The sequence below is a fragment of the Pelodiscus sinensis genome, chromosome 3 (assembly GCF_052426305.1).
Source record: "Pelodiscus sinensis isolate ZL-2025 chromosome 3, ASM5242630v1, whole genome shotgun sequence".
Lineage (NCBI taxonomy): Eukaryota > Metazoa > Chordata > Testudines > Trionychidae > Pelodiscus > Pelodiscus sinensis.
This window is the reverse complement of record NC_143054.1, coordinates 505941-532701: the sequence shown is the minus strand read 5'-3', so window position 1 is coordinate 532701 and position 26761 is coordinate 505941. Positions and strand designations below refer to the sequence as shown.

The following is a 26761-nucleotide window of genomic DNA, read 5'->3' as shown; positions in this document are numbered from 1 at the left end:
TACTGAATCCCTCTTCCCCCGCCTGCTCCCCAAACCCCTCGTCCCCGCCCGCATACTGAGCCCCTCTCCCCCGCGCCTGTTCCCCAAACCCCTTGTCCCCGCCCGCATACTGAACCCCTCTCCCCCGCCTGCTCCCCAAACCCCTCGTCCCCGCCCACATACTGAACCCCTCTCCCCCCGCCTGCTCCCCAAACCCCTCGTCACCGACTCCACCTCCAGCCGTGTCCCCGCCCACATACTGAGCCCCTCTCCCCCCCGCCTGCTCACCAAGCCCCTCGTCACCGACTCCACCTCCAGCCGTGTCCCCGCCCACATACTGAGCCCCTCTCCCCCCCGCCTGCTCACCAAGCCCCTCGTCCCCGCCCGCATACTGAACCCCTCTCCCCCGCGCCTGTTCCCCAAACCCCTCGTCCCCGCCCGCATACTGAGCCCCTCTCCCCCGCGCCTGTTCCCCAAACCCCTTGCCCCCGCCCGCATACTGAGCCCCTCTCCCTCCCGCCTGCTCCCCAAACCCCTCGTCCCCGCCCGCATACTGAACCCCTCTTCCCCCGCCTGCTCCCCAAACCCCTCGTCCCCGCCCGCATACTGAACCCCTCTTCCCCCGCCTGCTCCCCAAACCCCTCGTCCCCGCCCGCATACTGAATCCCTCTTCCCCCCGCCTGTTCCCCAAACCCCTCGTCCCCGCCCGCATACTGAGCCCCTCTTCCCCCCGTCTGTTCCCCAAACCCCTCGTCCCCGCCCGCATACTGAACCCCTCTCCCCCCACCTGCTCCCCAAGCCCCTCGTCCCCGCCCGCATACTGAGCCCCTCTCCCTCCCGCCTGCTCCCCAAACCCCTTGTCCCCGCCCGCATACTGAGCCCCTCTCCCTCCCGCCTGCTCCCCAAACCCCTCGTCCCCGCCCGCATACTGAGCCCCTCTCCCCCCCGCCTGTTCCCCAAACCCCTCGTCCCCGCCCGCATACTGAACCCCTCTCCCCCCACCTGCTCCCCAAGCCCCTCGTCCCCGCCCGCATACTGAGCCCCTCTCCCCTCCCGCCTGCTCCCCAAACCCCTCGTCCTCGCCCGCATACTGAGCCCCTCTCCCCCCCGCCTGCTCCCCAAACCCCTCGTCCCCGCCCACATACTGAACCCCTCTTCCCCCCGCCTGTTCCCCAAACCCCTCGTCCCCGCCCACATACTGAGCCCCTCTTCCCCCCGCCTGTTCCCCAAACCCCTCGTCCCCGCCCGCATACTGAACCCCTCTTCCCCCGCCTGCTCCCCAAACCCCTCGTCCCCGCCCGCATACTGAACCCCTCTTCCCCCGCCTGCTCCCCAAACCTCTCGTCCCCGCCTGCATACTGAACCCCTCTCCCCCCCGCCTGCTCCCCAAACCCCTCGTCCCCGCCCGCATACTGAGCCCCTCTCCCCCGCGCCTGCTCCCCAAACCCCTCGTCCCCGCCCGCATACTGAACCCCTCTCCCCCCGCCTGCTCCCCAAACCCCTCGTCCCCGCCCGCATACTGAACCCCTCTTCCCCCGCCTGCTCCCCAAACCCCTCGTCCCCGCCCGCATACTGAACCCCTCTCCCCCGCGCCTGCTCCCCAAACCCCTTGTCCCCGCCCACATACTGAACCCCTCTCCCCCCGCCTGCTCCCCAAACCCCTCGTCCCCGCCCGCATACTGAACCCCTCTCCCCCGCGCCTGCTCCCCAAACCCCTCGTCCCCGCCCGCATACTCAGCCCCTCTCCCCCGCGCCTGTTCCCCAAACCCCTCGTCCCCGCCCACATACTGAACCCCTCTCCCCCGCCTGCTCCCCAAACCCCTAGTCCCCGCCCGCATACTGAGCCCCTCTCCCCCGCGCCTGCTCCCCAAACCCCTCGTCCCCGCCCGCATACTGAACCCCTCTCCCCCCGCCTGCTCCCCAAACCCCTCGTCCTCGCCCGCATACTGAGCCCCTCTCCCCCGCGCCTGCTCCCCAAACCCCTCGTCCCCGCCCGCATACTGAACCCCTCTCCCCCCGCCTGCTCCCCAAACCCCTCGTCCTCGCCCGCATACTGAGCCCCTCTCCCCCGCGCCTGCTCCCCAAACCCCTCGTCCCCGCCCGCATACTGAACCCCTCTCCCCCCGCCTGCTCCCCAAACCCCTCGTCCCCGCCCGCATACTGAACCCCTCTTCCCCCGCCTGCTCCCCAAACCCCTCGTCCCCGCCCGCATACTGAGCCCCTCTCCCCCGCGCCTGTTCCCCAAACCCCTCGTCCCCGCCCGCATACTGAACCCCTCTCCCCCGCCTGCTCCCCAAACCCCTCGTCCCCGCCCGCATACTGAACCCCTCTCCCCCCCGCCTGCTCCCCAAACCCCTCGTCCCCGCCCACATACTGAGCCCCTCTCTCCCCCCCGCCTGCTCCCCAAGCCCCTCGTCCCCGCCCGCATACTGAGCCCCTCTCCCCCCCGCCTGCTCCCCAAGCCCCTCGTCCCCGCCCGCATACTGAACCCCTCTTCCCCCGCCTGCTCCCCAAACCCCTCGTCCCCGCCCACATACTGAACCCCTCTCCCCCGCCTGCTCCCCAAACCCCTCGTCCCCGCCCACATACTGAACCCCTCTTCCCCCGCCTGCTCCCCAAACCCCTCGTCCCCGCCCACATACTGAACCCCTCTCCCCCGCCTGCTCCCCAAACTCCTCGTCTCCGCCCACATACTGAGCCCCTCTCTCCCCCCCGCCTGCTCACCAAGCCCCTCGTCCCCGCCCACATACTGAGCCCCTCTCCCCTCCGCCTGCTCCCCAAACCCCTCGTCCCCGCCCGCATACTGAGCCCCTCTCCCCCCCCCGCCTGCTCACCAAGCCCCTCGTCCCCGCCCGCATACTGAACCCCTCTTCCCCCGCCTGCTCCCCAAGCCCCTCGTCCCCGCCCGCATACTGAGCCCCTCTCTCCCCCCCGCCTGCTCACCAAGCCCCTCGTCCCCGCCCACATACTGAGCCCCTCTCCCCTCCGCCTGCTCCCCAAACCCCTCGTCCCCGCCCGCATACTGAGCCCCTCTCCCCCCCCCGCCTGCTCACGAAGCACCCCGTCCCTGGCCCACCCTAGAGCGCACTCCCCAAGGTAAAGCTTCCGCCTCCCCCTCTCTCTCTCAGCCCAAAGCCCTCCTCCCCGCAGCCCCCCCCGGATACAGGGATGCTGGGCCACAGGCCCAGGAGTTGACGCGCTGGTGGAAATGGCCGGTGCTGCTCCATGGCGGATTGGGAGACATCTGGCCGGGGTCTAGGGGCGCCCCTCCGGCTGGGCTCTGGCAGGAAAGAGCCCGTGTCTGGTGACACCCCAGCGAGTGGAGGGTGAATCCAGAGCCAGCCGGCTCTCTGGAGGGTCTGGGTCTGGAGCCGGCCCCACCTTTGCTTCCTCCTGTCTCTGCTCCAGAATTACAAGGTCCTGCACAAGTACGCTGCTCTGTACGCCACGCACCTCATCCGGGAAGGCAGCTTTGCCCAAGCCCTGAGCCTGTATGTGCAGCACGGAGCCCCGGCCAATCCACAGGTAACCGCCATCGGGGTGGCTCCAGGGCCCTGGGCCGTGGGCCGGGGAGGGCTCTGTGCCCAGGTGCTGCCTTTGGGGACAGGCCGGGCCCCGCCAGGGGCCACTTGGTCTTGCTGGTTCCTGGGGCCTGCGGGGCCAGGGGCCGTTCTGGGACCACGGCTCCTTCACCCTGGCTGGACAAGGTGCCTCAGGCGTGGAGCTGCTGGGACTCCCAGCCGTGTCCCCTGTGCGAGGGGTGGCGGGTCCCCTCAGCCCCCAGGTCCCAGGACATCTGGCTTCCCCCTTGTGCAGAACTTCAACATCTACAAGCGTCTCTTTGTGGAGCTGGTGAACGCGCCCGGCATGAGCAGCGCCGAGGCCTATCCCGGCTGGGCCAGCCTGCGCGACGTCCTCTTCACCCTGGTGAGTGCGGCTGCTGTGCCTCTGCCAGCGCTCCCCGGCCCGTCTGCCCCCCCCCAGGCCCGTCTGCCCCCCCCCGGGCCGTCTGCCCCCCCCCCGGGCCGTCTGCCCCCCCCCAGGCCCGTCTGCCCCCCCGGGCTGGGCCAGCCTGCGCGACGTCCTCTTCACCCTGGTGAGTGCGGCTGCTGTGCCTCTGCCGGCCCCCGCTCGGCGCCCCCCGGGCCCGTCTGCCCCCCCCCCCGGGCCCGTCTGCCCCCCCCCGGCCCGTCTGCCCCCCCCGGGCCTGTCTGCCCCCCCCCCGGCCCGTCTGCCCCCCCCCCCGGCCCGGCCAGCCTGCGCGACGTCCTCTTCACCCTGGTGAGTGCGGCTGCTGTGCCTCTGCCGGCCCCCGCTCGGCGCCCCCCGGCCCGTCTGCCACCCCCCGGGCCCGTCTGCCCCCCCCCCCCGGCCCGTCTGCCCCCCCCCCCCCCGGGCCTGTCTGCCCCCCCGGCTGGGCCAGCCTGCGCGACGTCCTCTTCACCCTGGTGACTGCGGCTGCTGTGCCTCTGCCGGCCCCCGCTCGGCGCCCCCCGGCCCGTCTGCCCCCCCCGGGCCTGTCTGCCCCCCCCCCCGGCCCGTCTGCCCCCCCCAGGCCCGTCTGCCCCCCCCGGCTGGGCCAGCCTGCGCGACGTCCTCTTCACCCTGGTGAGTGCGGCTGCTGTGCCTCTGCCGGCCCCCGCTCGGCGCCCCCCGGCCCGTCTGCCCCGCCCCCGGGCCTGTCTGCCCCCCCCCCCCGCCCGTCTGCCCCCCCCCCCCCCGGCCCGTCTGCCCCCCCCCGGGGCCGTCTGCCCCTCCCCGGGCCGTCTGCCCCCCCCCGGCCCGTCTACCCCCCCCCGGCCCGTCTGCCCCCCTGGCTGGGCCAGCCTGCGCGACGTCCTCTTCACCCTGGTGAGTGCGGCTGCTGTGCCTCTGCCGGCCCCCGCTCGGCGCCCCCCGGGCCGTCTGCCCCCCCGGGCCTGTCTGCCCCCCCCCGGCCCGTCTGCCCCCCCGGGCTGGGCCAGCCTGCGCGACGTCCTCTTCACCCTGGTGAGTGCGGCTGCTGTGCCTCTGCCGGCGCTCCCCGGCCCGTCTACCCCCCCCAGGCCCATCTGCCCCCCCCGGCCCGTCTGCCCCCCCCCACGCCCGTCTGCCCCCCCCCGGCCCGTCTGCCCCCCCCAGGCCCGTCTGCCCCCCGGCTGGGCCAGCCTGCGCGACGTCCTCTTCACCCTGGTGAGTGCGGCTGCTGTGCCTCTGCCGGAGCTCCCCGGCCCGTCTGCCCCCCCCCGGCCCGTCTGCCCCCCCCCCGGCCCGTCTGCCCCCCCGGCCCGTCTGCCCCCCCGGCTGGGCCAGCCTGCGCGACGTCCTCTTCACCCTGGTGAGTGCGGCTGCTCTGCCTCTGCCGGCGCACCAGTGCCTCTACCGGCCCCCGCTCGGCGCCCCCCGGGGCCGTCTGCCCCCCCCCCGGGGCCGTCTGCCCCCCCCGGGCCGTCTGCCCCCCCCGGGCCTGTCTGCCCCCCCCCGGCCCGTCTGCCCCCCCGGCTGGGCCAGCCTGCGCGACGTCCTCTTCACCCTGGTGACTGCGGGTGCTGTGCCTCTGCCGGCGCACCAGTGCCGCTACCGGCCCCCGCTCGGCGCCCCCCGGCCCGTCTGCCCCCCCCGGCCCGTCTGCCCCCCCCGGCCCGTCTGCCCCCCCGGCTGGGCCAGCCTGCGCGACGTCCTCTTCACCCTGGTGAGTGCGGCTGCTCTGCCTCTGCCGGCGCACCAGTGCCGCTACCGGCCCCCGCTCGGCGCCCCCCGGCCCGTCTGCCCCCCCGGGCCTGTCTGCCCCCCCCCGGCCCGTCTGCCCCCCCGGGCTGGGCCAGCCTGCGCGACGTCCTCTTCACCCTGGTGAGTGCGGCTGCTGTGCCTCTGCCGGCGCTCCCCGGCCCGTCTGCCCCCCCCAGGCCCATCTGCCCCCCCCGGCCCGTCTGCCCCCCCCCAGGCCCGTCTGCCCCCCCCCCCGTCTGCCCCCCCCAGGCCCGTCTGCCCCCCCGGCTGGGCCAGCCTGCGCGACGTCCTCTTCACCCTGGTGAGTGCGGCTGCTGTGCCTCTGCCGGAGCTCCCCGGCCCGTCTGCCCCCCCCCCCCGGCCCGTCTGCCCCCCCTCGTCTGCCCCCCCCGGGCCGTCTGCCCCCCCCCCCGTCTGCCCCCCCGGCTGGGCCAGCCTGCGCGACGTCCTCTTCACCCTGGTGAGTGCGGCTGCTCTGCCTCTGCCGGCGCACCAGTGCCTCTACCGGCCCCCGCTCGGCACCCCCCGGCCCGTCTGCCCCCCCACCGGCCCGTCTGCCCCCCCGGGCCTGTCTGCCCCCCCCCCCGGCCCGTCTGCCCCCCCCGGGCCTGTCTGCCCCCCCGGCTGGGCCAGCCTGCGCGACGTCCTCTTCACCCTGGTGAGTGCGGCTGCTGTGCCTCTGCCGGCCCCCGCTCAGCGCCCCCCGGCCCGTCTGCCCCCCCCCGGGGCCGTCTGCCCCCCCCGGGCCGTCTGCCCCCCCCGGGCCTGTCTGCCCCCCCCCGGCCCGTCTGCCCCCCGGCTGGGCCAGCCTGCGCGACGTCCTCTTCACCCTGGTGACTGCGGCTGCTGTGCCTCTGCCGGCGCACCAGTGCCGCTACCGGCCCCCGCTCGGCGCCCCCCGGCCCGTCTGCCCCCCCCCCGGCCCGTCTGCCCCCCCCCCGGCCCGTCTGCCCCCCCCGGCCCGTCTGCCCCCCCCCGGGCCGTCTGCCCCCCCCCCCGGCCCGTCTGCCCCCCCGGCTGGGCCAGCCTGCGCGACGTCCTCTTCACCCTGGTGAGTGCGGCTGCTCTGCCTCTGCCGGCGCACCAGTGCCGCTACCGGCCCCCGCTCGGCGCCCCCCGGCCCGTCTGCCCCCCCCGGGCCTGTCTGCCCCCCCCCGGCCCGTCTGCCCCCCCGGCTGGGCCAGCCTGCGCGACGTCCTCTTCACCCTGGTGAGTGCGGCTGCTCTGCCTCTGCCGGCGCACCAGTGCCTCTACCGGCCCCCGCTCGGCGCCCCCCGGCCCGTCTGCCCCCCCCGGGGCCGTCTGCCCCTCCCCCCAGGCCCGTCTGCCCCCCCCGGCCCGTCTGCCCCCCCCAGGCCCGTCTGCCCCCCCCCCAGGCCCGTCTGCCCCCCCGGCTGGGCCAGCCTGCGCGACGTCCTCTTCACCCTGGTGAGTGCGGCTGCTCTGCCTCTGCCGGCGCACCAGTGCTGCTACCGGCCCCCGCTCGGCGCCCCCCGGCCCGTCTGCCCCCCCCGGGCCTGTCTGCCCCCCCCCGGCCCGTCTGCCCCCCCGGCTGGGCCAGCCTGCGCGACGTCCTCTTCACCCTGGTGAGTGCGGCTGCTCTGCCTCTGCCGGCGCACCAGTGCCTCTACCGGCCCCCGCTCGGCACCCCCCGGCCCGTCTGCCCCCCCCCCCCCCCCCCCAGGCCCGTCTGCCCCCCCGGCTGGGCCAGCCTGCGCGACGTCCTCTTCACCCTGGTGAGTGCGGCTGCTGTGCCTCTGCCGGCCCCCGCTCGGCGCCCCCCGGCCCGTCTGCCCCCCCCCGGGCCTGTCTGCCCCCCCCCCGGGCCTGTCTGCCCCCCCCCCCCCAGGCCCGTCTGCCCCCCCGGCCCGTCTGCCCCCCCGGCTGGGCCAGCCTGCGCGACGTCCTCTTCACCCTGGTGAGTGCGGCTGCTCTGCCTCTGCCGGCGCACCAGTGCCGCTACCGGCCCCCGCTCGGCGCCCCCCGGCCCGTCTGCCCCCCCCGGGCCTGTCTGCCCCCCCCCCCGGGCCGTCTGCCCCCCCCCCCCCCCCCCCCTGTCTGCCCCCCCCCCAGGCCCGTCTGCCCCCCCCCGGCCCGTCTGCCCCCCCGGCTGGGCCAGCCTGCGCGACGTCCTCTTCACCCTGGTGAGTGCGGCTGCTGTGCCTCTGCCGGCCCCCGCTCGGCGCCCCCCGGCCCGTCTGCCCCCCCCCCCGGGCCTGTCTGCCCCCCCCCCCCCCCGGGCCTGTCTGCCCCCCCCCCGGCCCGTCTGCCCCCCCCCCCGGCCCGTCTGCCCCCCCGGCTGGGCCAGCCTGCGCGACGTCCTCTTCACCCTGGTGAGTGCGGCTGCTCTGCCTCTGCCGGCGCACCAGTGCCGCTACCGGCCCCCGCTCGGCGCCCCCCGGCCCGTCTGCCCCCCCCGGGCCTGTCTGCCCCCCCCCGGCCCGTCTGCCCCCCCGGGCTGGGCCAGCCTGCGCGACGTCCTCTTCACCCTGGTGAGTGCGGCTGCTGTGCCTCTGCCGGCGCTCCCCGGCCCGTCTGCCCCCCCCGGCCCATCTGCCCCCCCCGGCCCGTCTGCCCCCCCCCCAGGCCCGTCTGCCCCCCCCCCGGCCCGTCTGCCCCCCCCAGGCCCGTCTGCCCCCCCGGCTGGGCCAGCCTGCGCGACGTCCTCTTCACCCTGGTGAGTGCGGCTGCTGTGCCTCTGCCGGAGCTCCCCGGCCCGTCTGCCCCCCCCCGGCCCGTCTGCCCCCCCTCGGCCCGTCTGCCCCCCCCCCCGGGCCGTCTGCCCCCCCCGGCCCGTCTGCCCCCCCGGCTGGGCCAGCCTGCGCGACGTCCTCTTCACCCTGGTGAGTGCGGCTGCTCTGCCTCTGCCGGCGCACCAGTGCCTCTACCGGCCCCCGCTCGGCACCCCCCGGCCCGTCTGCCCCCCCCCGGCCCGTCTGCCCCCCCCGGGCCTGTCTGCCCCCCCCCCGGCCCGTCTGCCCCCCCCGGGCCTGTCTGCCCCCCCGGCTGGGCCAGCCTGCGCGACGTCCTCTTCACCCTGGTGAGTGCGGCTGCTGTGCCTCTGCCGGCCCCCGCTCAGCGCCCCCCGGCCCGTCTGCCCCCCCCCGGGCCTGTCTGCCCCCCCCCGGGCCGTCTGCCCCCCCCGGGCCTGTCTGGCCCCCCCCAGCCCGTCTGCCCCCCCGGCTGGGTCAGCCTGCGCGACGTCCTCTTCACCCTGGTGACTGCGGCTGCTGTGCCTCTGCCGGCGCACCAGTGCCGCTACCGGCCCCCGCTCGGCGCCCCCCGGCCCGTCTGCCCCCCCCCGGCCCGTCTGCCCCCCCCCGGCCCGTCTGCCCCCCCCCCCAGGCCCGTCTGCCCCCCCCCGGGCCGTCTGCCCCCCCCCCCGGCCCGTCTGCCCCCCCGGCTGGGCCAGCCTGCGCGACGTCCTCTTCACCCTGGTGAGTGCGGCTGCTCTGCCTCTGCCGGCGCACCAGTGCCGCTACCGGCCCCCGCTCGGCGCCCCCCGGCCCGTCTGCCCCCCCCGGGCCTGTCTGCCCCCCCCGGCCCGTCTGCCCCCCCGGCTGGGCCAGCCTGCGCGACGTCCTCTTCACCCTGGTGAGTGCGGCTGCTCTGCCTCTGCCGGCGCACCAGTGCCTCTACCGGCCCCCGCTCGGCGCCCCCCGGCCCGTCTGCCCCCCCCCGGGCCGTCTGCCCCTCCCCCCAGGCCCGTCTGCCCCCCCCCCCCCCGGCCCGTCTGCCCCCCCCAGGCCCGTCTGCCCCCCCCCCAGGCCCGTCTGCCCCCCCGGCTGGGCCAGCCTGCGCGACGTCCTCTTCACCCTGGTGAGTGCGGCTGCTCTGCCTCTGCCGGCGCACCAGTGCTGCTACCGGCCCCCGCTCGGCGCCCCCCCCCGGCCCGTCTGCCCCCCCCGGGCCTGTCTGCCCCCCCCCGGCCCGTCTGCCCCCCCGGCTGGGCCAGCCTGCGCGACGTCCTCTTCACCCTGGTGAGTGCGGCTGCTCTGCCTCTGCCGGCGCACCAGTGCTGCTACCGGCCCCCGCTCGGCGCCCCCCCGGCCCGTCTGCCCCCCCCGGGCCTGTCTGCCCCCCCCCGGCCCGTCTGCCCCCCGGCTGGGCCAGCCTGCGCGACGTCCTCTTCACCCTGGTGAGTGCGGCTGCTCTGCCTCTGCCGGCGCACCAGTGCCGCTACCGGCCCCCGCTCGGCGCCCCCCGGCCCGTCTGCCCCCCCCGGGCCTGTCTGCCCCCCCCCCGGCCCGTCTGCCCCCCCGGCTGGGCCAGCCTGCGCGACGTCCTCTTCACCCTGGTGAGTGCGGCTGCTCTGCCTCTGCCGGCGCACCAGTGCCGCTACCGGCCCCCGCTCGGCGCCCCCCGGCCCGTCTGCCCCCCCCGGGCCTGTCTGCCCCCCCCCCGGCCCGTCTGCCCCCCCGGCTGGGCCAGCCTGTGCGACGTCCTCTTCACCCTGGTGAGTGCGGCTGCTCTGCCTCTGCCGGCGCACCAGTGCCGCTACCGGCCCCCGGCCCGTCTGCCCCCCCCGGGCCTGTCTGCCCCCCGACCGGCCCGTCTGCCCCCCCCAGGCCCGTCTGCCCCCCCCCGGCCCGTCTGCCCCCCCGGCTGGGCCAGCCTGCGCGACGTCCTCTTCACCCTGGTGAGTGCGGCTGCTCTGCCTCTGCCGGCGCACCAGTGCCGCTACCGGCCCCCGCTCGGCGCCCCCCGGCCCGTCTGCCCCCCCCCGGCCCGTCTGCCCCCCCCCCCTGTCTGCCCCCCCCCCCCAGGCCCGTCTGCCCCCCCGGCTGGGCCCCTGCCCGTCCTCTTCACCCTGGTGAGTGCGGCTGCTCTGCCTCTGCCGGCGCACCAGTGCCTCCCCGCTCAGCACCCACGGGCCCCTCTGTCCCCACTCAGCTCCCCTTCCCGCTCAGCATCCACAGGCCCCTCTGTCCCCACTCAGCCCCCCTCCCCGCTCAGCACCCACAGGCCCCTCTGTCCCCACTCAGCTCCCCTTCCCGCTCAGCATCCACAGGCCCCTCTGTCCCCACTCAGCCCCCCTCCCCGCTCAGCACCCACAGGCCCCTCTGTCCCCACTCAGCTCCCCTTCCCGCTCAGCATCCACAGGCCCCTCTGTCCCCACTCAGCCCCCCTCCCCGCTCAGCACCTACAGGCCCCTCTGTCCCCACTCAGCGCCCCTCCCCGCTCAGCACCCACAGGCCCCTCTGCCCCCACTCAGCGCCCCTCCCCGCTCAGCACCCACAGGCCCCTCTGTCCCCACTCAGCCCCCCTCCCCGCTCAGCACCTACAGGCCCCTCTGTCCCCACTCAGCCCCCCTCCCCGCTCAGCATCCACAGGCCCCTCTGTCCCCACTCAGCCCCCCTCCCCGCTCAGCACCTACAGGCCCCTCTGTCCCCACTCAGCCCCCCTCCCCGCTCAGCACCTACAGGCCCCTCTGTCCCCACTCAGCCCCCCTCCCCGCTCAGCACCTACAGGCCCCTCTGCCCCCACTCAGCGCCCCTCCCCGCTCAGCACCCACAGGCCCCTCTGTCCCCACTCAGCACCCACAGGCCCCTCTGTCCCCACTCAGCCCCCCTCCCTGCTCAGTACCCACAGGCCCCTCTGCCCCCACTCAGCGCCCCTCCCCGCTCAGCACCCACAGGCCCCTCTGTCCCCACTCAGCCCCCCTCCCCGCTCAGCACCCACAGGCCCCTCTGTCCCCACTCAGCACCCACAGGCCCCTCTGTCCCCACTCAGTGCCCCTCCCCGCTCAGCACCCACAGGCCCCTCTGTCCCCACTCAGCACCCACAGGCCTCTCTGTCCCCACTCAGCCCCCCTCCCCACTCAGCACCCACAGGCCTCTCTGTCCCCACTCAGTGCCCCTCCCCGCTCAGCACCCACAGGCCCCTCTGTCCCCACTCAGTGCCCCTCCCCGCTCAGCACCCACAGGCCCCTCTGTCCCCACTCAGCACCCACAGGCCCTTTTGTCCCCACTCAGCCCCCCTCCCCGCTCAGCACCCACAGGCCCCTCTGCCCCCACTCAGCGCCCCTCCCCGCTCAGCACCCACAGGCCCCTCTGCCCCCACTCAGCGCCCCTCCCCGCTCAGCACCCACAGGCACCTCTGTCCCCACACTCAGCAGCCCCAGCTCGCTCTGCCCCCCAGCCCTGCCTGCACGCCCCACAGGCCCCTCTGTCCCCACACTCAGCAGCCCCAGCTCGCTCTGCCCCCCAGCCCTGCCTCCACGCCCCACAGGCCCCTCTGTCCCCACACTCAGCAGCCCCAGCTCGCTCTGCCCCCCAGCCCTGCCTCCACGCCCCACAGGCCCCTCTGTCCCCACACTCAGCAGCCCCAGCTCGCTCTGCCCCCCAGCCCTGCCTGCACGCCCCACAGGCCCCTCTGTCCCCACACTCAGCAGCCCCAGCTCGCTCTGCCCCCCAGCCCTGCCTGCACGCCCCACAGGCCCCTCTGTCCCCACACTCAGCAGCCCCAGCTCGCTCTGCCCCCCCAGCCCTGCCTGCACGCCCCACAGGCCCCTCTGTCCCCACACTCAGCAGCCCCAGCTCGCTCTGCCCCCCAGCCCTGCCTGCACGCCCCACAGGCCCCTCTGTCCCCACACTCAGCAGCCCCAGCTCGCTCTGCCCCCCAGCCCTGCCTGCACGCCCCACAGGCCCCTCTGTCCCCACACTCAGCAGCCCCAGCTCGCTCTGCCCCCCAGCCCTGCCTGCACGCCCCACAGGCCCCTCTGTCCCCACACTCAGCAGCCCCAGCTCGCTCTGCCCCCCAGCCCTGCCTGCACGCCCCACAGGCCCCTCTGTCCCCACACTCAGCAGCCCCAGCTCGCTCTGCCCCCCAGCCCTGCCTGCACGCCCCACAGGCCCCTCTGTCCCCACACTCAGCAGCCCCAGCTCGCTCTGCCCCCCAGCCCTGCGTGCACGCCCCACAGGCCCCTCTGTCCCCACACTCAGCAGCCCCAGCTCGCTCTGCCCCCCAGCCCTGCCTGCACGCCCCACTGGCTGACTTGCTCCCTCTCCCCGAAGTGTGAGAACCTGGTCAAGTCAAGCGAAGCGAACACGCCCGCACACGAGGAGTTTGAGACCATGCTGCTGATAGCGCACTACTATGCCACCCGCTCGGCCGCGCTGGGCGTCAAGCAGCTGGTAAGTGCCATGGCCTGTGCTTGGCCTCCAGGCAGGAGCCCCAGGGGCAAAGCGCCCGGCTGGGGCCCTCTCCGGTGCATTCAGCCCCTGGGGTCCAGTGCCCAGGGCCTGCCAGAGAGCAGTGACATGCTGAGAGCCAGCGCGTGGGGGCCATCGCAGCATGCCAGGAATCCGGCCATCTTCGGCGAGGGCCCCTTGCTGTCCGTTCCCGTCAATGCGTGCGCGAACTGAGCAGCCATGGTAGGTCGGCCTGGGCGCCCTGGAGTCCTAGAGTCCGAGAACTGGCAGAGCCCTCGAGAGGTCGTCAAGTCCAGTCCCCTGCCCTCACAGGGCCAGAGCGGGCCGGGCTGGGGGGCAGGAGCTCAGTCGGGCGCTGGGGAGCCCGGCAGGGACAGAGCAGGCCGGGCTGGGGGGCAGGAGCTCAGTCGGGCGCGGGGGAGCCCGGCAGGGACAGAGCAGGCCGGGCTGGGGGCAGGAGCTCAGTCGGGCGCTGGGGAGCCCGGCAGGGACAGAGCAGGCCGGGCTGGGGGGCAGGAACTCAGTCGGGCGCTGGGGAGCCCGGCAGGGCCAGAGCGGGCCGGGCTGGGGGGCAGGAGCTCAGTCGGGCGCGGGGGAGCCCGGCAGGGACAGAGCAGGCCGGGCTGGGGGGCAGGAGCTCAGTCGGGCGCTGGGGAGCCCGGCAGGGACAGAGCAGGCCGGGCTGGGGGCAGGAGCTCAGTCGGGCGCGGGGGAGCCCGGCAGGGACAGAGCAGGCCGGGCTGGGGGGCAGGAGCTCAGTCGGGCGCGGGGGAGCCCGGCAGGGACAGAGCAGGCCGGGCTGGGGGCAGGAGCTCAGTCGGGCGCGGGGGAGCCCGGCAGGGACAGAGCAGGCCGGGCTGGGGGGCAGGAGCTCAGTCGGGCGCTGGGGAGCCCGGCAGGGACAGAGCAGGCCGGGCTGGGGGCAGGAGCTCACTCGGGCGCGGGGGAGCCCGGCAGGGACAGAGCAGGCCGGGCTGGGGGGCAGGAGCTCAGTCGGGCGCGGGGGAGCCCGGCAGGGACAGAGCAGGCCGGGCTGGGGGCAGGAGCTCAGTCGGGCGCGGGGGAGCCCGGCAGGGACAGAGCAGGCCGGGCTGGGGGCAGGAGCTCAGTCGGGCGCTGGGGAGCCCGGCAGGGACAGAGCAGGCCGGGCTGGGGGCAGGAGCTCAGTCGGGCGCGGGGGAGCCCGGCAGGGACAGAGCAGGCCGGGCTGGGGGCAGGAGCTCAGTCGGGCGCGGGGGAGCCCGGCAGGGACAGAGCAGGCCGGGCTGGGGGGCAGGAGCTCACTCGGGCGCAGGGGAGCCCGGCAGGGACAGAGCAGGCCGGGCTGGGGGCAGGAGCTCAGTCGGGTGCTGGGGAGCCCGGCAGGGACAGAGCAGGCCGGGCTGGGGGCAGGAGCTCACTCGGGCGCTGGGGAGCCCGGCAGGGACAGAGCAGGCCGGGCTGGGGGCAGGAGCTCAGTCGGGCGCTGGGGAGCCCGGCAGGGACAGAGCAGGCCGGGCTGGGGGGCAGGAGCTCACTCGGGCGCGGGGGAGCCCGGCAGGGACAGAGCAGGCCGGGCTGGGGGGCAGGAGCTCACTCGGGCGCTGGGGAGCCCGGCAGGGACAGAGCAGGCCGGGCTGGGGGGCAGGAGCTCACTCGGGCGCGGGGGAGCCCGGCAGGGACAGAGCAGGCCGGGCTGGGGGGCAGGAGCTCACTCGGGCGCAGGGGAGCCCGGCAGGGACAGAGCAGGCCGGGCTGGGGGGCAGGAGCTCAGTCGGGCGCGGGGGAGCCCGGCAGGGACAGAGCAGGCCGGGCTGGGGGCAGGAGCTCAGTCGGGCGCGGGGGAGCCCGGCAGGGACAGAGCAGGCCGGGCTGGGGGCAGGAGCTCAGTCGGGCGCGGGGGAGCCCGGCAGGGACAGAGCAGGCCGGGCTGGGGGCAGGAGCTCAGTCAGGCGCGGGGGAGCCCGGCAGGGACAGAGCAGGCCGGGCTGGGGGGCAGGAGCTCACTCGGGCGCAGGGGAGCCCGGCAGGGACAGAGCAGGCCGGGCTGGGGGCAGGAGCTCACTCGGGCGCAGGGGAGCCCGGCAGGGACAGAGCAGGCCGGGCTGGGGGCAGGAGCTCAGTCGGGCGCGGGGGAGCCCGGCAGGGACAGAGCAGGCCGGGCTGGGGGGCAGGAGCTCACTCGGGCGCGGGGGAGCCCGGCAGGGACAGAGCAGGCCGGGCTGGGGGGCAGGAGCTCAGTCGGGTGCTGGGGAGCCCGGCAGGGACAGAGCAGGCCGGGCTGGGGGGCAGGAGCTCACTCGGGCGCGGGGGAGCCCGGCAGGGACAGAGCAGGCCGGGCTGGGGGGCAGGAGCTCACTCGTGCGCGGGGGAGCCCGGCAGGGACAGAGCAGGCCGGGCTGGGGGCAGGAGCTCACTCGGGCGCGGGGGAGCCCGGCAGGGACAGAGCAGGCCGGGCTGGGGGGCAGGAGCTCACTCGGGCGCAGGGGAGCCCGGCAGGGACAGAGCAGGCCGGGCTGGGGGCAGGAGCTCAGTCGGGCGCGGGGGAGCCCGGCAGGGACAGAGCAGGCCGGGCTGGGGGCAGGAGCTCAGTCGGGCGCGGGGGAGCCCGGCAGGGACAGAGCAGGCCGGGCTGGGGGGCAGGAGCTCACTCGGGCGCGGGGGAGCCCGGCAGGGACAGAGCAGGCCGGGCTGGGGGGCAGGAGCTCACTCGGGCGCGGGGGAGCCCGGCAGGGACAGAGCAGGCCGGGCTGGGGGCAGGAGCTCACTCGGGCGCGGGGGAGCCCGGCAGGGACAGAGCAGGCCGGGCTGGGGGGCAGGAGCTCACTCGGGCGCGGGGGAGCCCGGCAGGGACAGAGCAGGCCGGGCTGGGGGGCAGGAGCTCACTCGGGCGCTGGGGAGCCCGGCAGGGACAGAGCAGGCCGGGCTGGGGGCAGGAGCTCAGTCGGGCGCGGGGGAGCCCGGTAGGGACAGAGCAGGCCGGGCTGGGGGCAGGAGCTCAGTCGGGCGCGGGGGAGCCCGGCAGGGACAGAGCGGGCCGGGCTGGGGGCAGGAGCTCAGTCGGGCGCGGGGGAGCCCGGCAGGGACAGAGCAGGCCGGGCTGGGGGGCAGGAGCTCAGTCGGGGGGGGGGCAGGGCCCAGTCCCGGGCGCTGGGGATGAGGACTGCGTCTCGTGCGCGTTGGCTGCCAGTGGCTCTCCAATGCCTCTCTCCCCTCAGGAGGTCGTGGCGACCAAGCTGTCCATCTCCCTTCTCCGCCACACGGATCTCGTCCCCGCCGACAAGGCCTTTTACGAAGCTGGCACAGCAGCCAGGGTGAGAGCCGGCCTGCTCTGCGGAGATGGGCAGGGAGACGCGGTGCCCGGCTGCCAGGGCTCTGCCCACTTTCGGGGAGCAGGTCCCTCCGTCCTGCCCCCTCGGCCAATGTGGGGGTTCTCCGTGGAGACGTGTCCCTGGGTGGGGAGCTGGCAGCAGGCCTGGTAGTTGAGTGGGAGGGTTGGGCCTGGGACGTGGGTCAGCAAGTCTTCCGTGGGCCCCACCTTGATTGGGGCAAAGGGGCAGCTGCCCTAGGGTCGCACCTGAGCCATCCCCAGCCTGGCGCTCACGTTCTGGCGTCCCTCAGAGCACAGTCGCCCCAGCCTTGGCTGCCTCCAGCAGCCCCCCAAGCCCAGCTGCCCGGGCCGTGCTGCAGGGCACCGCTCGGCCCAGTGCGCCCGCAGCCCCTTCCCACACGGTGCTTTCTCTGCTAGGCGGTGGGCTGGGACAACATGGCATTCATCTTCCTGAACCGCTTCCTGGACCTCACGGACGTGAGTATGCACTGGGGGGGAAGAGGGGGGCCTGGCCTGGCGTCTAACACGGCGGGTAAACGTCGGGCAGAACCGCCCTCGGGCCTGGCGTCCCCTACCCCGGCGAGTAAACGTCGGGCAGAGCCGCCCTCGGGCCTGGCGTCCCCTACCCCGGCGAGTAAACGTCGGGCAGAGCCGCCCTCGGGCCTGGCGTCCCCTACCCCGGCGAGTAAACGTCGGGCAGAGCCGCCCTCGGGCCTGGCGTCTACCCCGGCGGGTAAACGTCGGGCAGAGCCGCCCTCGGGCCTGGCGTCCCCTACCCCGGCGAGTAAACGTCGGGCAGAGCCGCCCTCTGGCCTGGCGTCTAACCCGGCGGGTAAACGTCGGGCAGAACCGCCCTCGGGCCTGGCGTCCCCTAACCCGGCGGGTAAACGTCGGGCAGAGCCGCCCTCTGGCCTGGCGTCTAACCCGGCGGGTAAACGTCGGGCAGAACCGCCCTCGGGCCTGGCGTCCCCTAACCCGGCGGGTAAACATCAGGCAGAAGCGCCCTCGGGCCTGGCGTCCCCTACCCCGGCGGGTAAACGTCGGGCAGAGCCGCCCTCGGGCCTGGCGTCTAACCCGGCGGGTAAACGTCGGGCAGAGCCGCCCTCGGGCCTGGCGTCCCCTAACCCGGCGGGTAAACGTCAGGCAGAGCCGCCCTCGGGCCTGGCGTCCCCTACCCCGGCGGGTAAACGTCGGGCAGAGCCGCCCTCGGGCCTGGCGTCTAACCCGGCGGGTAAACGTTGGGCAGAGTCGCCCTCGGGCCTGGCGTCCCCTACCCCGGTGGGTAAACGTCGGGCAGAGCCGCCCTCGGGCCTGGCGTCCCCTACCCCGGCGGGTAAACGTCGGGCAGAGCCGCCCTCGGACCTGGCGTCCCCTAACCCGGCGGGTAAACGTCAGGCAGAACCGCCCTCAGGCCTGGCGTCCCCTACCCCGGTGGGTAAACGTCGGGCAGAGCCGCCCTCGGGCCTGGCGTCCCCTAACCCGGCGGGTAAACGTCGGGCAGAGCCGCCCTCGGGCCTGGCTTCCCCTACCCCGGCGGGTAAAGGTCAGGCAGAACCGCCCTCAGGCCTGGCGTCCCCTACCCCGGTGGGTAAACGTCGGGCAGAGCCGCCCTCGGGCCTGGCGTCCCCTAACCCGGCGGGTAAACGTCAGGCAGAACCGCCCTCGGGCCTGGCGTCCCCTACCCCGGCGGGTAAACGTCAGGCAGAACCGCCCTCGGGCCTGGCGTCCCCTAACCCGGCGGGTAAACGTCGGGCAGAGCCGCCCTCGGGCCTGGCGTCCCCTAACCCGGCGGGTAAACGTCAGGCAGAACCGCCCTCGGGCCTGGCGTCCCCTACCCCGGCGGGTAAACGTCGGGCAGAGCCGCCTTCGGGCCTGGCGTCCCCTACCCCGGCGGGTAAACGTCGGGCAGAGCCGCCCTCGGGCCTGGCGTCCCCTACCCCGGCGGGTAAACGTCAGGCAGAGCCGCCCTCGGGCCTGGCGTCTAACCCGGCGGGTAAACGTCGGGCAGAGCCGCCCTCGGGCCTGGCTTCCCCTACCCCGGCGGGTAAACGTCAGGCAGAACCGCCCTCGGGCCTGGCGTCCCCTAACCCGGCGGGTAAACGTCGGGCAGAGCCGCCCTCGGGCCTGGCGTCCCCTACCCCGGCAGGTAAACGTCGGGCAGAGCCGCCCTCGGGCCTGGCGTCTAACCCGGCGGGTAAACGTCGGGCAGAACCGCCCTCGGGCCTGGCGTCCCCTACCCCGGCGGGTAAACGTCGGGCAGAGCCGCCCTCGGGCCTGGCGTCCCCTACCCAGGCGGGTAAACGTCGGGCAGAGCCGCCCTCGGGCCTGGCGTCCCCTAACCCGGCGGGTAAACGTCAGGCAGAACCGCCCTCGGGCCTGGCGTCCCCTAACCCGGCGGGTAAACGTCGGGCAGAGCCGCCCTCGGGCCTGGCTTCCCCTACCCCGGCGGGTAAAGGTCAGGCAGAACCGCCCTCAGGCCTGGCGTCCCCTACCCCGGCGGGTAAAGGTCAGGCAGAACCGCCCTCAGGCCTGGCGTCCCCTACCCCGGTGGGTAAACGTCGGGCAGAGCCGCCCTCGGGCCTGGCGTCCCCTAACCCGGCGGGTAAACGTCAGGCAGAACCGCCCTCGGGCCTGGCGTCCCCTACCCCGGCGGGTAAACGTCAGGCAGAACCGCCCTCGGGCCTGGCGTCCCCTAACCCGGCGGGTAAACGTCGGGCAGAGCCGCCCTCGGGCCTGGCTTCCCCTACCCCGGCGGGTAAACGTCAGGCAGAACCGCCCTCAGGCCTGGCGTCCCCTACCCCGGTGGGTAAACGTCGGGCAGAGCCGCCCTCGGGCCTGGCGTCCCCTAACCCGGCGGGTAAACGTCGGGCAGAGCCGCCCTCGGGCCTGGCGTCCCCTAACCCGGCGGGTAAACGTCAGGCAGAACCGCCCTCGGGCCTGGCGTCCCCTACCCCGGCGGGTAAACGTCGGGCAGAGCCGCCTTCGGGCCTGGCGTCCCCTACCCCGGCGGGTAAACGTCGGGCAGAGCCGCCCTCGGGCCTGGCGTCCCCTACCCCGGCGGGTAAACGTCAGGCAGAGCCGCCCTCGGGCCTGGCGTCTAACCCGGCGGGTAAACGTCGGGCAGAGCCGCCCTCGGGCCTGGCTTCCCCTACCCCGGCGGGTAAACGTCAGGCAGAACCGCCCTCGAGCCTGGCGTCCCCTAACCCGGCGGGTAAACGTCGGGCAGAGCCGCCCTCGGGCCTGGCGTCCCCTACCCCGGCGGGTAAACGTCAGGCAGAACCGCCCTCGGGCCTGGCGTCCCCTAACCCGGCAGGTAAACGTCGGGCAGAGCCGCCCTCGGGCCTGGCGTCTAACCCGGCGGGTAAACGTCGGGCAGAACCGCCCTCGGGCCTGGCGTCCCCTACCCCGGCGGGTAAACGTCGGGCAGAGCCGCCCTCGGGCCTGGCGTCCCCTACCCAGGCGGGTAAACGTCGGGCAGAGCCGCCCTCGGGCCTGGCGTCCCCTAACCCGGCGGGTAAACGTCAGGCAGAACCGCCCTCGGGCCTGGCGTCCCCTACCCCGGTGGGTAAACGTCGGGCAGAGCCGCCCTCGGGCCTGGCGTCCCCTACCCCGGTGGGTAAACGTCGGGTAGAGCCGCCCTCAGGCCTGGCGCCTCCTACCCCGGCGGGTAAACGTCAGGCAGAACCGCCCTCGGGCCTGGCGTCTCCTACCCCGGCAGGTAAACGTCGGGTAGAGCCGCCCTCGGGCCTGGCGTCCCCTACCCCGGCGGGTAAACGTCGGGCAGAACCGCCCTCGGGCCTGGCGTCTAACCCGGCGGGTAAACGTCGGGTAGAGCCGCCCTCGGGCCTGGCGTCCCCTACCCCGGCGGGTAAACGTCGGGCAGAACCGCCCTCGGGCCTGGCGTCCCCTACCCCGGCGGGTAAACGTCAGGCAGAACCGCCCTCGGGCCTGGCGTCCCCTACCCCGGCAGGTAAACGTCGGGCAGAACCGCCCTCGGGCCTGGCGTCCCCTACCCCGGCGGGTAAACGTCGGGCAGAACCGCCCTCGGGCCTGGCGTCCCCTACCCCGGCAGGTAAACGTCAGGCAGAACCGCCCTCGGGCCTGGCGTCCCCTACCCCGGCGGGTAAACGTCAGGCAGAACCGCCCTCGGGCCTGGCGTCCCCTAACCCGGCGGGTAAACGTCAGGCAGAACCGCCCTCGGGCCTGGCGTCCCCTAACCCGGCGGGTAAACGTCGGGCAGAACCGCCCTCGGGCCTGGCGTCTCCTACCCCGGCGGGTAAACGTCGGGCAGAGCCGCCCTCGGGCCTGGCGTCTAACCCGGCGGGTAAACGTTGGGCAGAGTCGCCCTCGGGCCTGGCGTACCCTACCCCGGCGGGTAAACGTCAGGCAGAACCGCCCTCAGGCCTGGCGTCCCCTACCCCGGTGGGTAAACGTCGGGCAGAGCCGCCCTCGGGCCTGGCGTCCCCTAACCCGGCGGGTAAACGTCGGGCAGAGCCGCCCTCGGGCCTGGCGTCCCCTAACCCGGCGGGTAAACGTCAGGCAGAACCGCCCTCGGGCCTGGCGTCCCCTACCCCGGTGGGTAAACGTCAGGCAGAACCGCCCTCGGGCCTGGCGTCCCCTACCCCGGCGGGTAAACGTCGGGCAGAGCCGCCCTCGGGCCTGGCGTCCCCTACCCCGGCGGGTAAACGTCGGGCAGAGCCGCCTTCGGGCCTGGCGTCCCCTACCCCAGCGGGTAAACGTCGGGCAGAGCCGCCCTCGGGCCTGGCGTCCCCTACCCCGGCGGGTAAACGTCAGGCAGAGCCGCCCTCGGGCCTGGCGTCTAACCCGGCGGGTAAACGTCGGGCAGAGCCGCCCTCGGGCCTGGCTTCCCCTACCCCGGCGGGTAAACGTCAGGCAGAACCGCCCTCGGGCCTGGCGTCCCCTAACCTGGCGGGTAAACGTCGGGCAGAGCCGCCCTCGGGCCTGGCGTCTAACCCGGCGGGTAAACGTCAGGCAGAACCGCCCTCGGGCCTGGCGTCCCCTAACCCGGCGGGTAAACGTCGGGCAGAGCCGCCCTCGGGCCTGGCGTCCCCTACCCCGGCGGGTAAACGTCAGGCAGAACCGCCCTCGGGCCTGGCGTCCCCTAACCCGGCAGGTAAACGTCGGGCAGAGCCGCCCTCGGGCCTGGCGTCTAACCCGGCGGGTAAACGTCGGGCAGAACCGCCCTCGGGCCTGGCGTCCCCTACCCCGGCGGGTAAACGTCGGGCAGAGCCGCCCTCGGGCCTGGCGTCCCCTACCCCGGCGGGTAAACGTCGGGCAGAGCCGCCCTCGGGCCTGGCGTCCCCTACCCCGGCGGGTAAACGTCAGGCAGAACCGCCCTCGGGCCTGGCGTCCCCTAACCCGGCGGGTAAACGTCGGGCAGAGCCGCCCTCGGGCCTGGCGTCCCCTACCCAGGCGGGTAAACGTCGGGCAGAGCCGCCCTCGGGCCTGGCGTCCCCTAACCCGGCGGGTAAACGTCAGGCAGAACCGCCCTCGGGCCTGGCGTCCCCTACCCCGGTGGGTAAACGTCGGGCAGAGCCGCCCTCGGGCCTGGCGTCCCCTACCCCGGTGGGTAAACGTCGGGTAGAGCCGCCCTCAGGCCTGGCGCCTCCTACCCCGGCGGGTAAACGTCAGGCAGAACCGCCCTCGGGCCTGGCGTCTCCTACCCCGGCAGGTAAACGTCGGGTAGAGCCGCCCTCGGGCCTGGCGTCTCCTACCCCGGCGGGTAAACGTCGGGCAGAGCCGCCCTCGGGCCTGGCGTCCCCTACCCCGGCGGGTAAACGGGCAGAGCTGCCCTCGGGCCTGGCGTCTCCTACCCCGGTGGGTAAACGTCGGGCAGAGCCGCCCTCGGGCCTGGCGTCCCCTACCCCGGTGGGTAAACGTCGGGCAGAGCCGCCCTCGGGCCTGGCGTCCCCTACCCCGGCGGGTAAACGTCAGGCAGAGCCGCCCTCGGGCCTGGCGTCCCCTACCCCGGCGGGTAAACGTCAGGCAGAGCCGCCCTCGGGCCTGGCGTCCCCTACCCCGGCGGGTAAACGTCAGGCAGAGCCGCCCTCGGGCCTGGCGTCTCCTACCCCGGTGGGTAAACGTCAGGCAGAACCGCCCTCGGGCCTGGCGTCCCCTACCCCGGTGGGTAAACGTCGGGCAGAGCCGCCCTCGGGCCTGGCGTCTCCTACCCCGGTGGGTAAACGTCAGCTCCTTGCTGCTCAGTAGCTACATGAGGGAGCTGGCGGGAAACGGCCGCGCAGCTGGTGGCCAGTCGTAGTCAGGGATGGCTCCCTCGCGTGGCCGGCTCCCCCAGCAGGCTGGCCTCAGGGCTGCGGTAGCCGGTGAGGCCGCAGTGCGCCGTGGCGTGACAAGCCCATCTCCAGGGACCCGGCTGGGTCGGGGCCATTGCAGGGCCGGGCCTCACCTGACGGCTCTCCCTCTGCCCCCAGGCCATGGAGGAAGGCACGCTCGACGCCCTAGACCACGTGGACTTCCAGGACACAGACATCCCCTTCGAGGTGCCGCTCCCGGCGCACCAGCACGTGGCTGTGAGTAGCTTCCTGCACCCCAGCTGCACAGAGGCTGAGGGGGCAGCTCGCAGCCGTGTGGGGACACGAGGAACCAGCCTGCCAGCAAGGGGGCAGAGAGAGCAAAGGAGCAGGACTGGTCTCAGAAACGGGGGGTGAGGGAAGAGAGGGCGCATCCCCCGGGAGCAGGGCGCGGGCGCATCCCCCGGGAGCAGGGCCCGGGCGCATCCCTCGGGAGCAGGGCCCGGGCGCATCCCCCGGGAGCAGGGCCCGGGCGCATCCCCCAGGAGCAGGGCCCGGGCCCATCCCCCGGGAGCAGGGCCCGGGCGCATCCCCCGGGAGCAGGGCCCGGGCGCATCCCCCGGGAGCAGGGCCCGGGCGCATCCCCCGGGAGCAGGGCGCGGGCGCATCCCCAGGAACAGAGCCCGGGCGCATCCCCAGGAACAGAGCCCGGGCGCATCCCCAGGAACAGAGCCCGGGCGCATCCCCTAGGAGCAGGGCCCGGGCGCATCCCCCAGGAGCAGGGCCCGGGCGCATCCCCCAGGAACAGGGCGCGGGCGCATCCCCCGGGAGCAGGGCCCGGGCGCATCCCCCGGGAGCAGGGTCGGGCGCATCCCCTAGGAACAGAGCCCGGGCGCATCCCCCGGGAGCAGGGCGTGGGCGCAGCCCCCGGGAGCAGGGCACGGGCGCATCCCCTAGGAACAGAGCCCGGGCCCATCCCCCGGGAGCAGGGCCCGGGCGCATCCCCTAGGAACAGAGCCCGGGCCCATCCCCCAGGAGCAGGGCGCGGATGCATCCCCCGGGAGCAGGGCCCGGGCGCATCCCCCGGGAGCAGGGCGTGGGCGCATCCCCCGGGAGCAGGGCCCGGGCGCATCCCCTAGGAACAGGGCCCGGGCGCATCCCCCGGGAGCAGGGCGCGGGCGCAGCCCCCAGGAGCAGGGCGCGGGCGCATCCCCCGGGAGCAGGGCGCGGGCGCATCCCCCGGGAGCAGGGCGCGGGCGCATCCCCCGGGAGCAGGGCGCGGGCGCATCCCCCGGGAGCAGGGCGCGGGCGCATCCCCGGGAGCAGGGCCCGGGCGCAGCCCCCAGGAGCAGGGCGCGGGCGCATCCCCCAGGAGCAGGGCGCGGGCGCATCCCCCGGGAGCAGGGCGCGGGCGCATCCCCCGGGAGCAGGGCCCGGGCGCATCCCCCGGGAGCAGGGCCCGGGCGCAGCCCCCGGGAGCAGGGCCCGGGCGCAGCCCCCGGGAGCAGGGCCCGGGCGCAGCCCCCAGGAGCAGGGCCCGGACGCATCCCCCCGGGAGCAGGGCCCGGGCGCATCCCTGAGGAACAGGGCCCGGGCGCATCCCCCGGGAGCAGGGCCCGGGCGCATCCCCCAGGAGCAGGGCCCGGGCCCATCCCCCGGGAGCAGGGCCCGGGCGCATCCCCCGGGAGCAGGGCCCGGGCGCATCCCCCGGGAGCAGGGCGCGGGCGCATCCCCAGGAACAGAGCCCGGGCGCATCCCCAGGAACAGAGCCCGGGCGCATCCCCAGGAACAGAGCCCGGGCGCATCCCCAGGAACAGAGCCCGGGCGCATCCCCTGGGAGCAGGGCCCGGGCGCATCCCCCAGGAGCAGGGCCCGGGCGCATCCCCCAGGAACAGGGCGCGGGCGCATCCCCCGGGAGCAGGGTCGGGCGCATCCCCTAGGAACAGAGCCCGGGCGCATCCCCCGGGAGCAGGGCGTGGGCGCAGCCCCCGGGAGCAGGGCCCGGGCGCATCCCCTAGGAACAGAGCCCGGGCCCATCCCCCGGGAGCAGGGCCCGGGCGCATCCCCCGGGAGCAGGGCGCGGGCGCATCCCCCGGGAGCAGGGCCCGGGCGCATCCCCCGGGAGCAGGGCCCGGGCGCATCCCCTAGGAACAGAGCCCGGGCGCATCCCCCGGGAGCAGGGCGCGGGCGCATCCCCCGGGAGCAGGGCCCGGGCGCATCCCCCGGGAGCAGGGCGCGGGCGCATCCCCCGGGAGCAGGGCCCGGGCGCAGCCCCCGGGAGCAGGGCCCGGGCGCAGCCCCCGGGAGCAGGGCCCGGGCGCAGCCCCCGGGAGCAGGGCCCGGGCGCAGCCCCCAGGAGCAGGAGCAGGGCCCGGGCGCATCCCTGAGGAACAGGGCCCGGGCGCATCCCCCAGGAGCAGGGCCCGGGCGCATCCCCCGGGAGCAGGGCCCGGACGCATCCCCCGGGAGCAGGGCCCGGACGCATCCCCCCGGGAGCAGGGCGCGGGCGCATCCCCCCGGGAGCAGGGCCCGGGCGCATCCCCCGGGAGCAGGGCCCGGGCGCATCCCCCGGGAGCAGGGCCCGGGCGCAGCCCCCGGGAGCAGGGCGCGGGCGCATCCCCCGGGGACAGGGCGCGGGCGCATCCCCCGGGAACAGGGCGCGGGCATGGGGGGGTTCGTGCCTCTCTGGCACTGGGGGTCAGGCCGGCCCCACATGGCGCCTGGGGTCAGCAGGGCTCTGTGGTGGCGCAGGAGGCCACGCGGGAGGAGATCCGCGACTGGGTGCTCACCATGTCCATGGACCAGCGGCTGGAGCAGGTTCTGCCCCGAGACGAGCGGGACACGTACGAGGCCTCGCTGGTGGCCGCAGGCACAGGTGTGCGCTCCCTTCCCTGCCTGCTCACTGGTGAGTCCCCACCCCGCCGCGCTAGGGGGTAGGAATGGGACTGGGGGCAGCAGGCAGGACAGATTGGCGGGGGGGCAGGGTGAGCAGTGGGGAATGGGGGGCAGATTGGCGGTGGGGGGAGCAGTGGGGGATGGGGGGCAGATTGACAGGGGGGCAGGGTGAGCAGTGGGGAATTGGCGGGGGAGGTGAGCCCCGGGGGGGCAGGGTGAGCAGTGGGGGATTGGTGGGGGGGCAGATTGGCGGGGGGGCAGGGTGAGCAGTGGGGGATTGGTGGGGGGCAGATTGGGGGGGCACGGTTGGCAGTGTGCCGAGTGGCAGGGTTGACAGCGGGGGGGCGGGGGCTTGGCACCAGGGGCGTTCAGCGGCAGGGATCAGCCCACACGGTTGAGGGCTCAGGCCGGGGCTGTGGGGCGCGGGGCAGGGTCCGGCAGGTGGGGCTGGGCTGGGGCTGGCCTCAGCTGCTCTCTCTGGCCAGGCTACCCCGTGCTGCGGAGCAAGGTGGAGTTCAAGCGGCCTGGGCGGGAAGCCAACAAGGACACCTGGAACAAGTTCCTGATGGCTGTCAAGGTGGGCCCGCCTGGCCGTGTGGGGCGCTGGGGGCGGGCAGAGGGCTCAGCTGCGGCCCCCCGTGGCGTGCGACCCTGCTGGATTCCCCCCCGTGAGCCCCAGGGAACAGGCTGGGCCCCCCGCCGGGGAACGGTCCCGCAGGTGCCGGCGTGGCCAGCCTCTTGGGCGGGCTGGGCACATGCGCGGGGGCCGGGGCCGGGGGCTGGGGGCCGTCAGCCGCAACCCTGCTCTCTCTTGCAGACGTCCCACAGCCCCACGTGCCAGGACGTGCTCCAGTTCATCGGGCAGTGGTGGGGTGGGCTGGGCACATGCGCGGGGGCCGGGGCCGTGGGCCGTCAGCCGCAACCCTGCTCTCTCTTGCAGACGTCCCACAGCCCCACGTGCCAGGACGTGCTCCAGTTCATCGGGCAGTGGTGGGGTGGGCTGGGCACATGCGCGGGGGCCAGGGCTGGGGGCCGTCAGCCGCAACCCTGCTCTCTCTTGCAGACGTCCCACAGCCCCACGTGCCAGGACGTGCTCCAGTTCATCGGGCAGTGGTGGGGTGGGCTGGGCACATGCACGGGGGCCGGGGCCGGGGGCCGTCAGCCACAACCCTGCTCTCTCTTGCAGACGTCCCACAGCCCCACGTGCCAGGACGTGCTCCAGTTCATCGGGCAGTGGTGGGGTGGGCTGGGCACATGCGCGGGGGCCAGGGCTGGGGGCCGTCAGCCACAACCCTGCTCTCTCTTGCAGACGTCCCACAGCCCCACGTGCCAGGACGTGCTCCAGTTCATCGGGCAGTGGTGGGGCGGGCTGGGCACATGCGCGGGGGCCAGGGCTGGGGGCCGTCAGCCACAACCCTGCTCTCTCTTGCAGACGTCCCACA

General features: G+C 75.4%; 1 protein-coding gene across 1 annotated transcript in view; it reads left to right on the top strand.

Annotated features, from left to right (window-relative positions):
* IFT172 (intraflagellar transport 172) overlaps positions 1–26761 on the top strand; it is a 178238-nt gene that overhangs the window by 150387 nt on the left and 1090 nt on the right. The window contains exons 40-47 of the mRNA XM_089776934.1: positions 3388–3504; positions 3796–3906; positions 12705–12824; positions 16040–16135; positions 16570–16629; positions 22605–22703; positions 25176–25329; positions 25805–25896. Of these exons, the coding sequence (XP_089633060.1) occupies positions 3388–3504; positions 3796–3906; positions 12705–12824; positions 16040–16135; positions 16570–16629; positions 22605–22703; positions 25176–25329; positions 25805–25896 (849 nt within the window). The remainder of the gene's footprint in view (positions 1–3387; positions 3505–3795; positions 3907–12704; positions 12825–16039; positions 16136–16569; positions 16630–22604; positions 22704–25175; positions 25330–25804; positions 25897–26761) is intronic.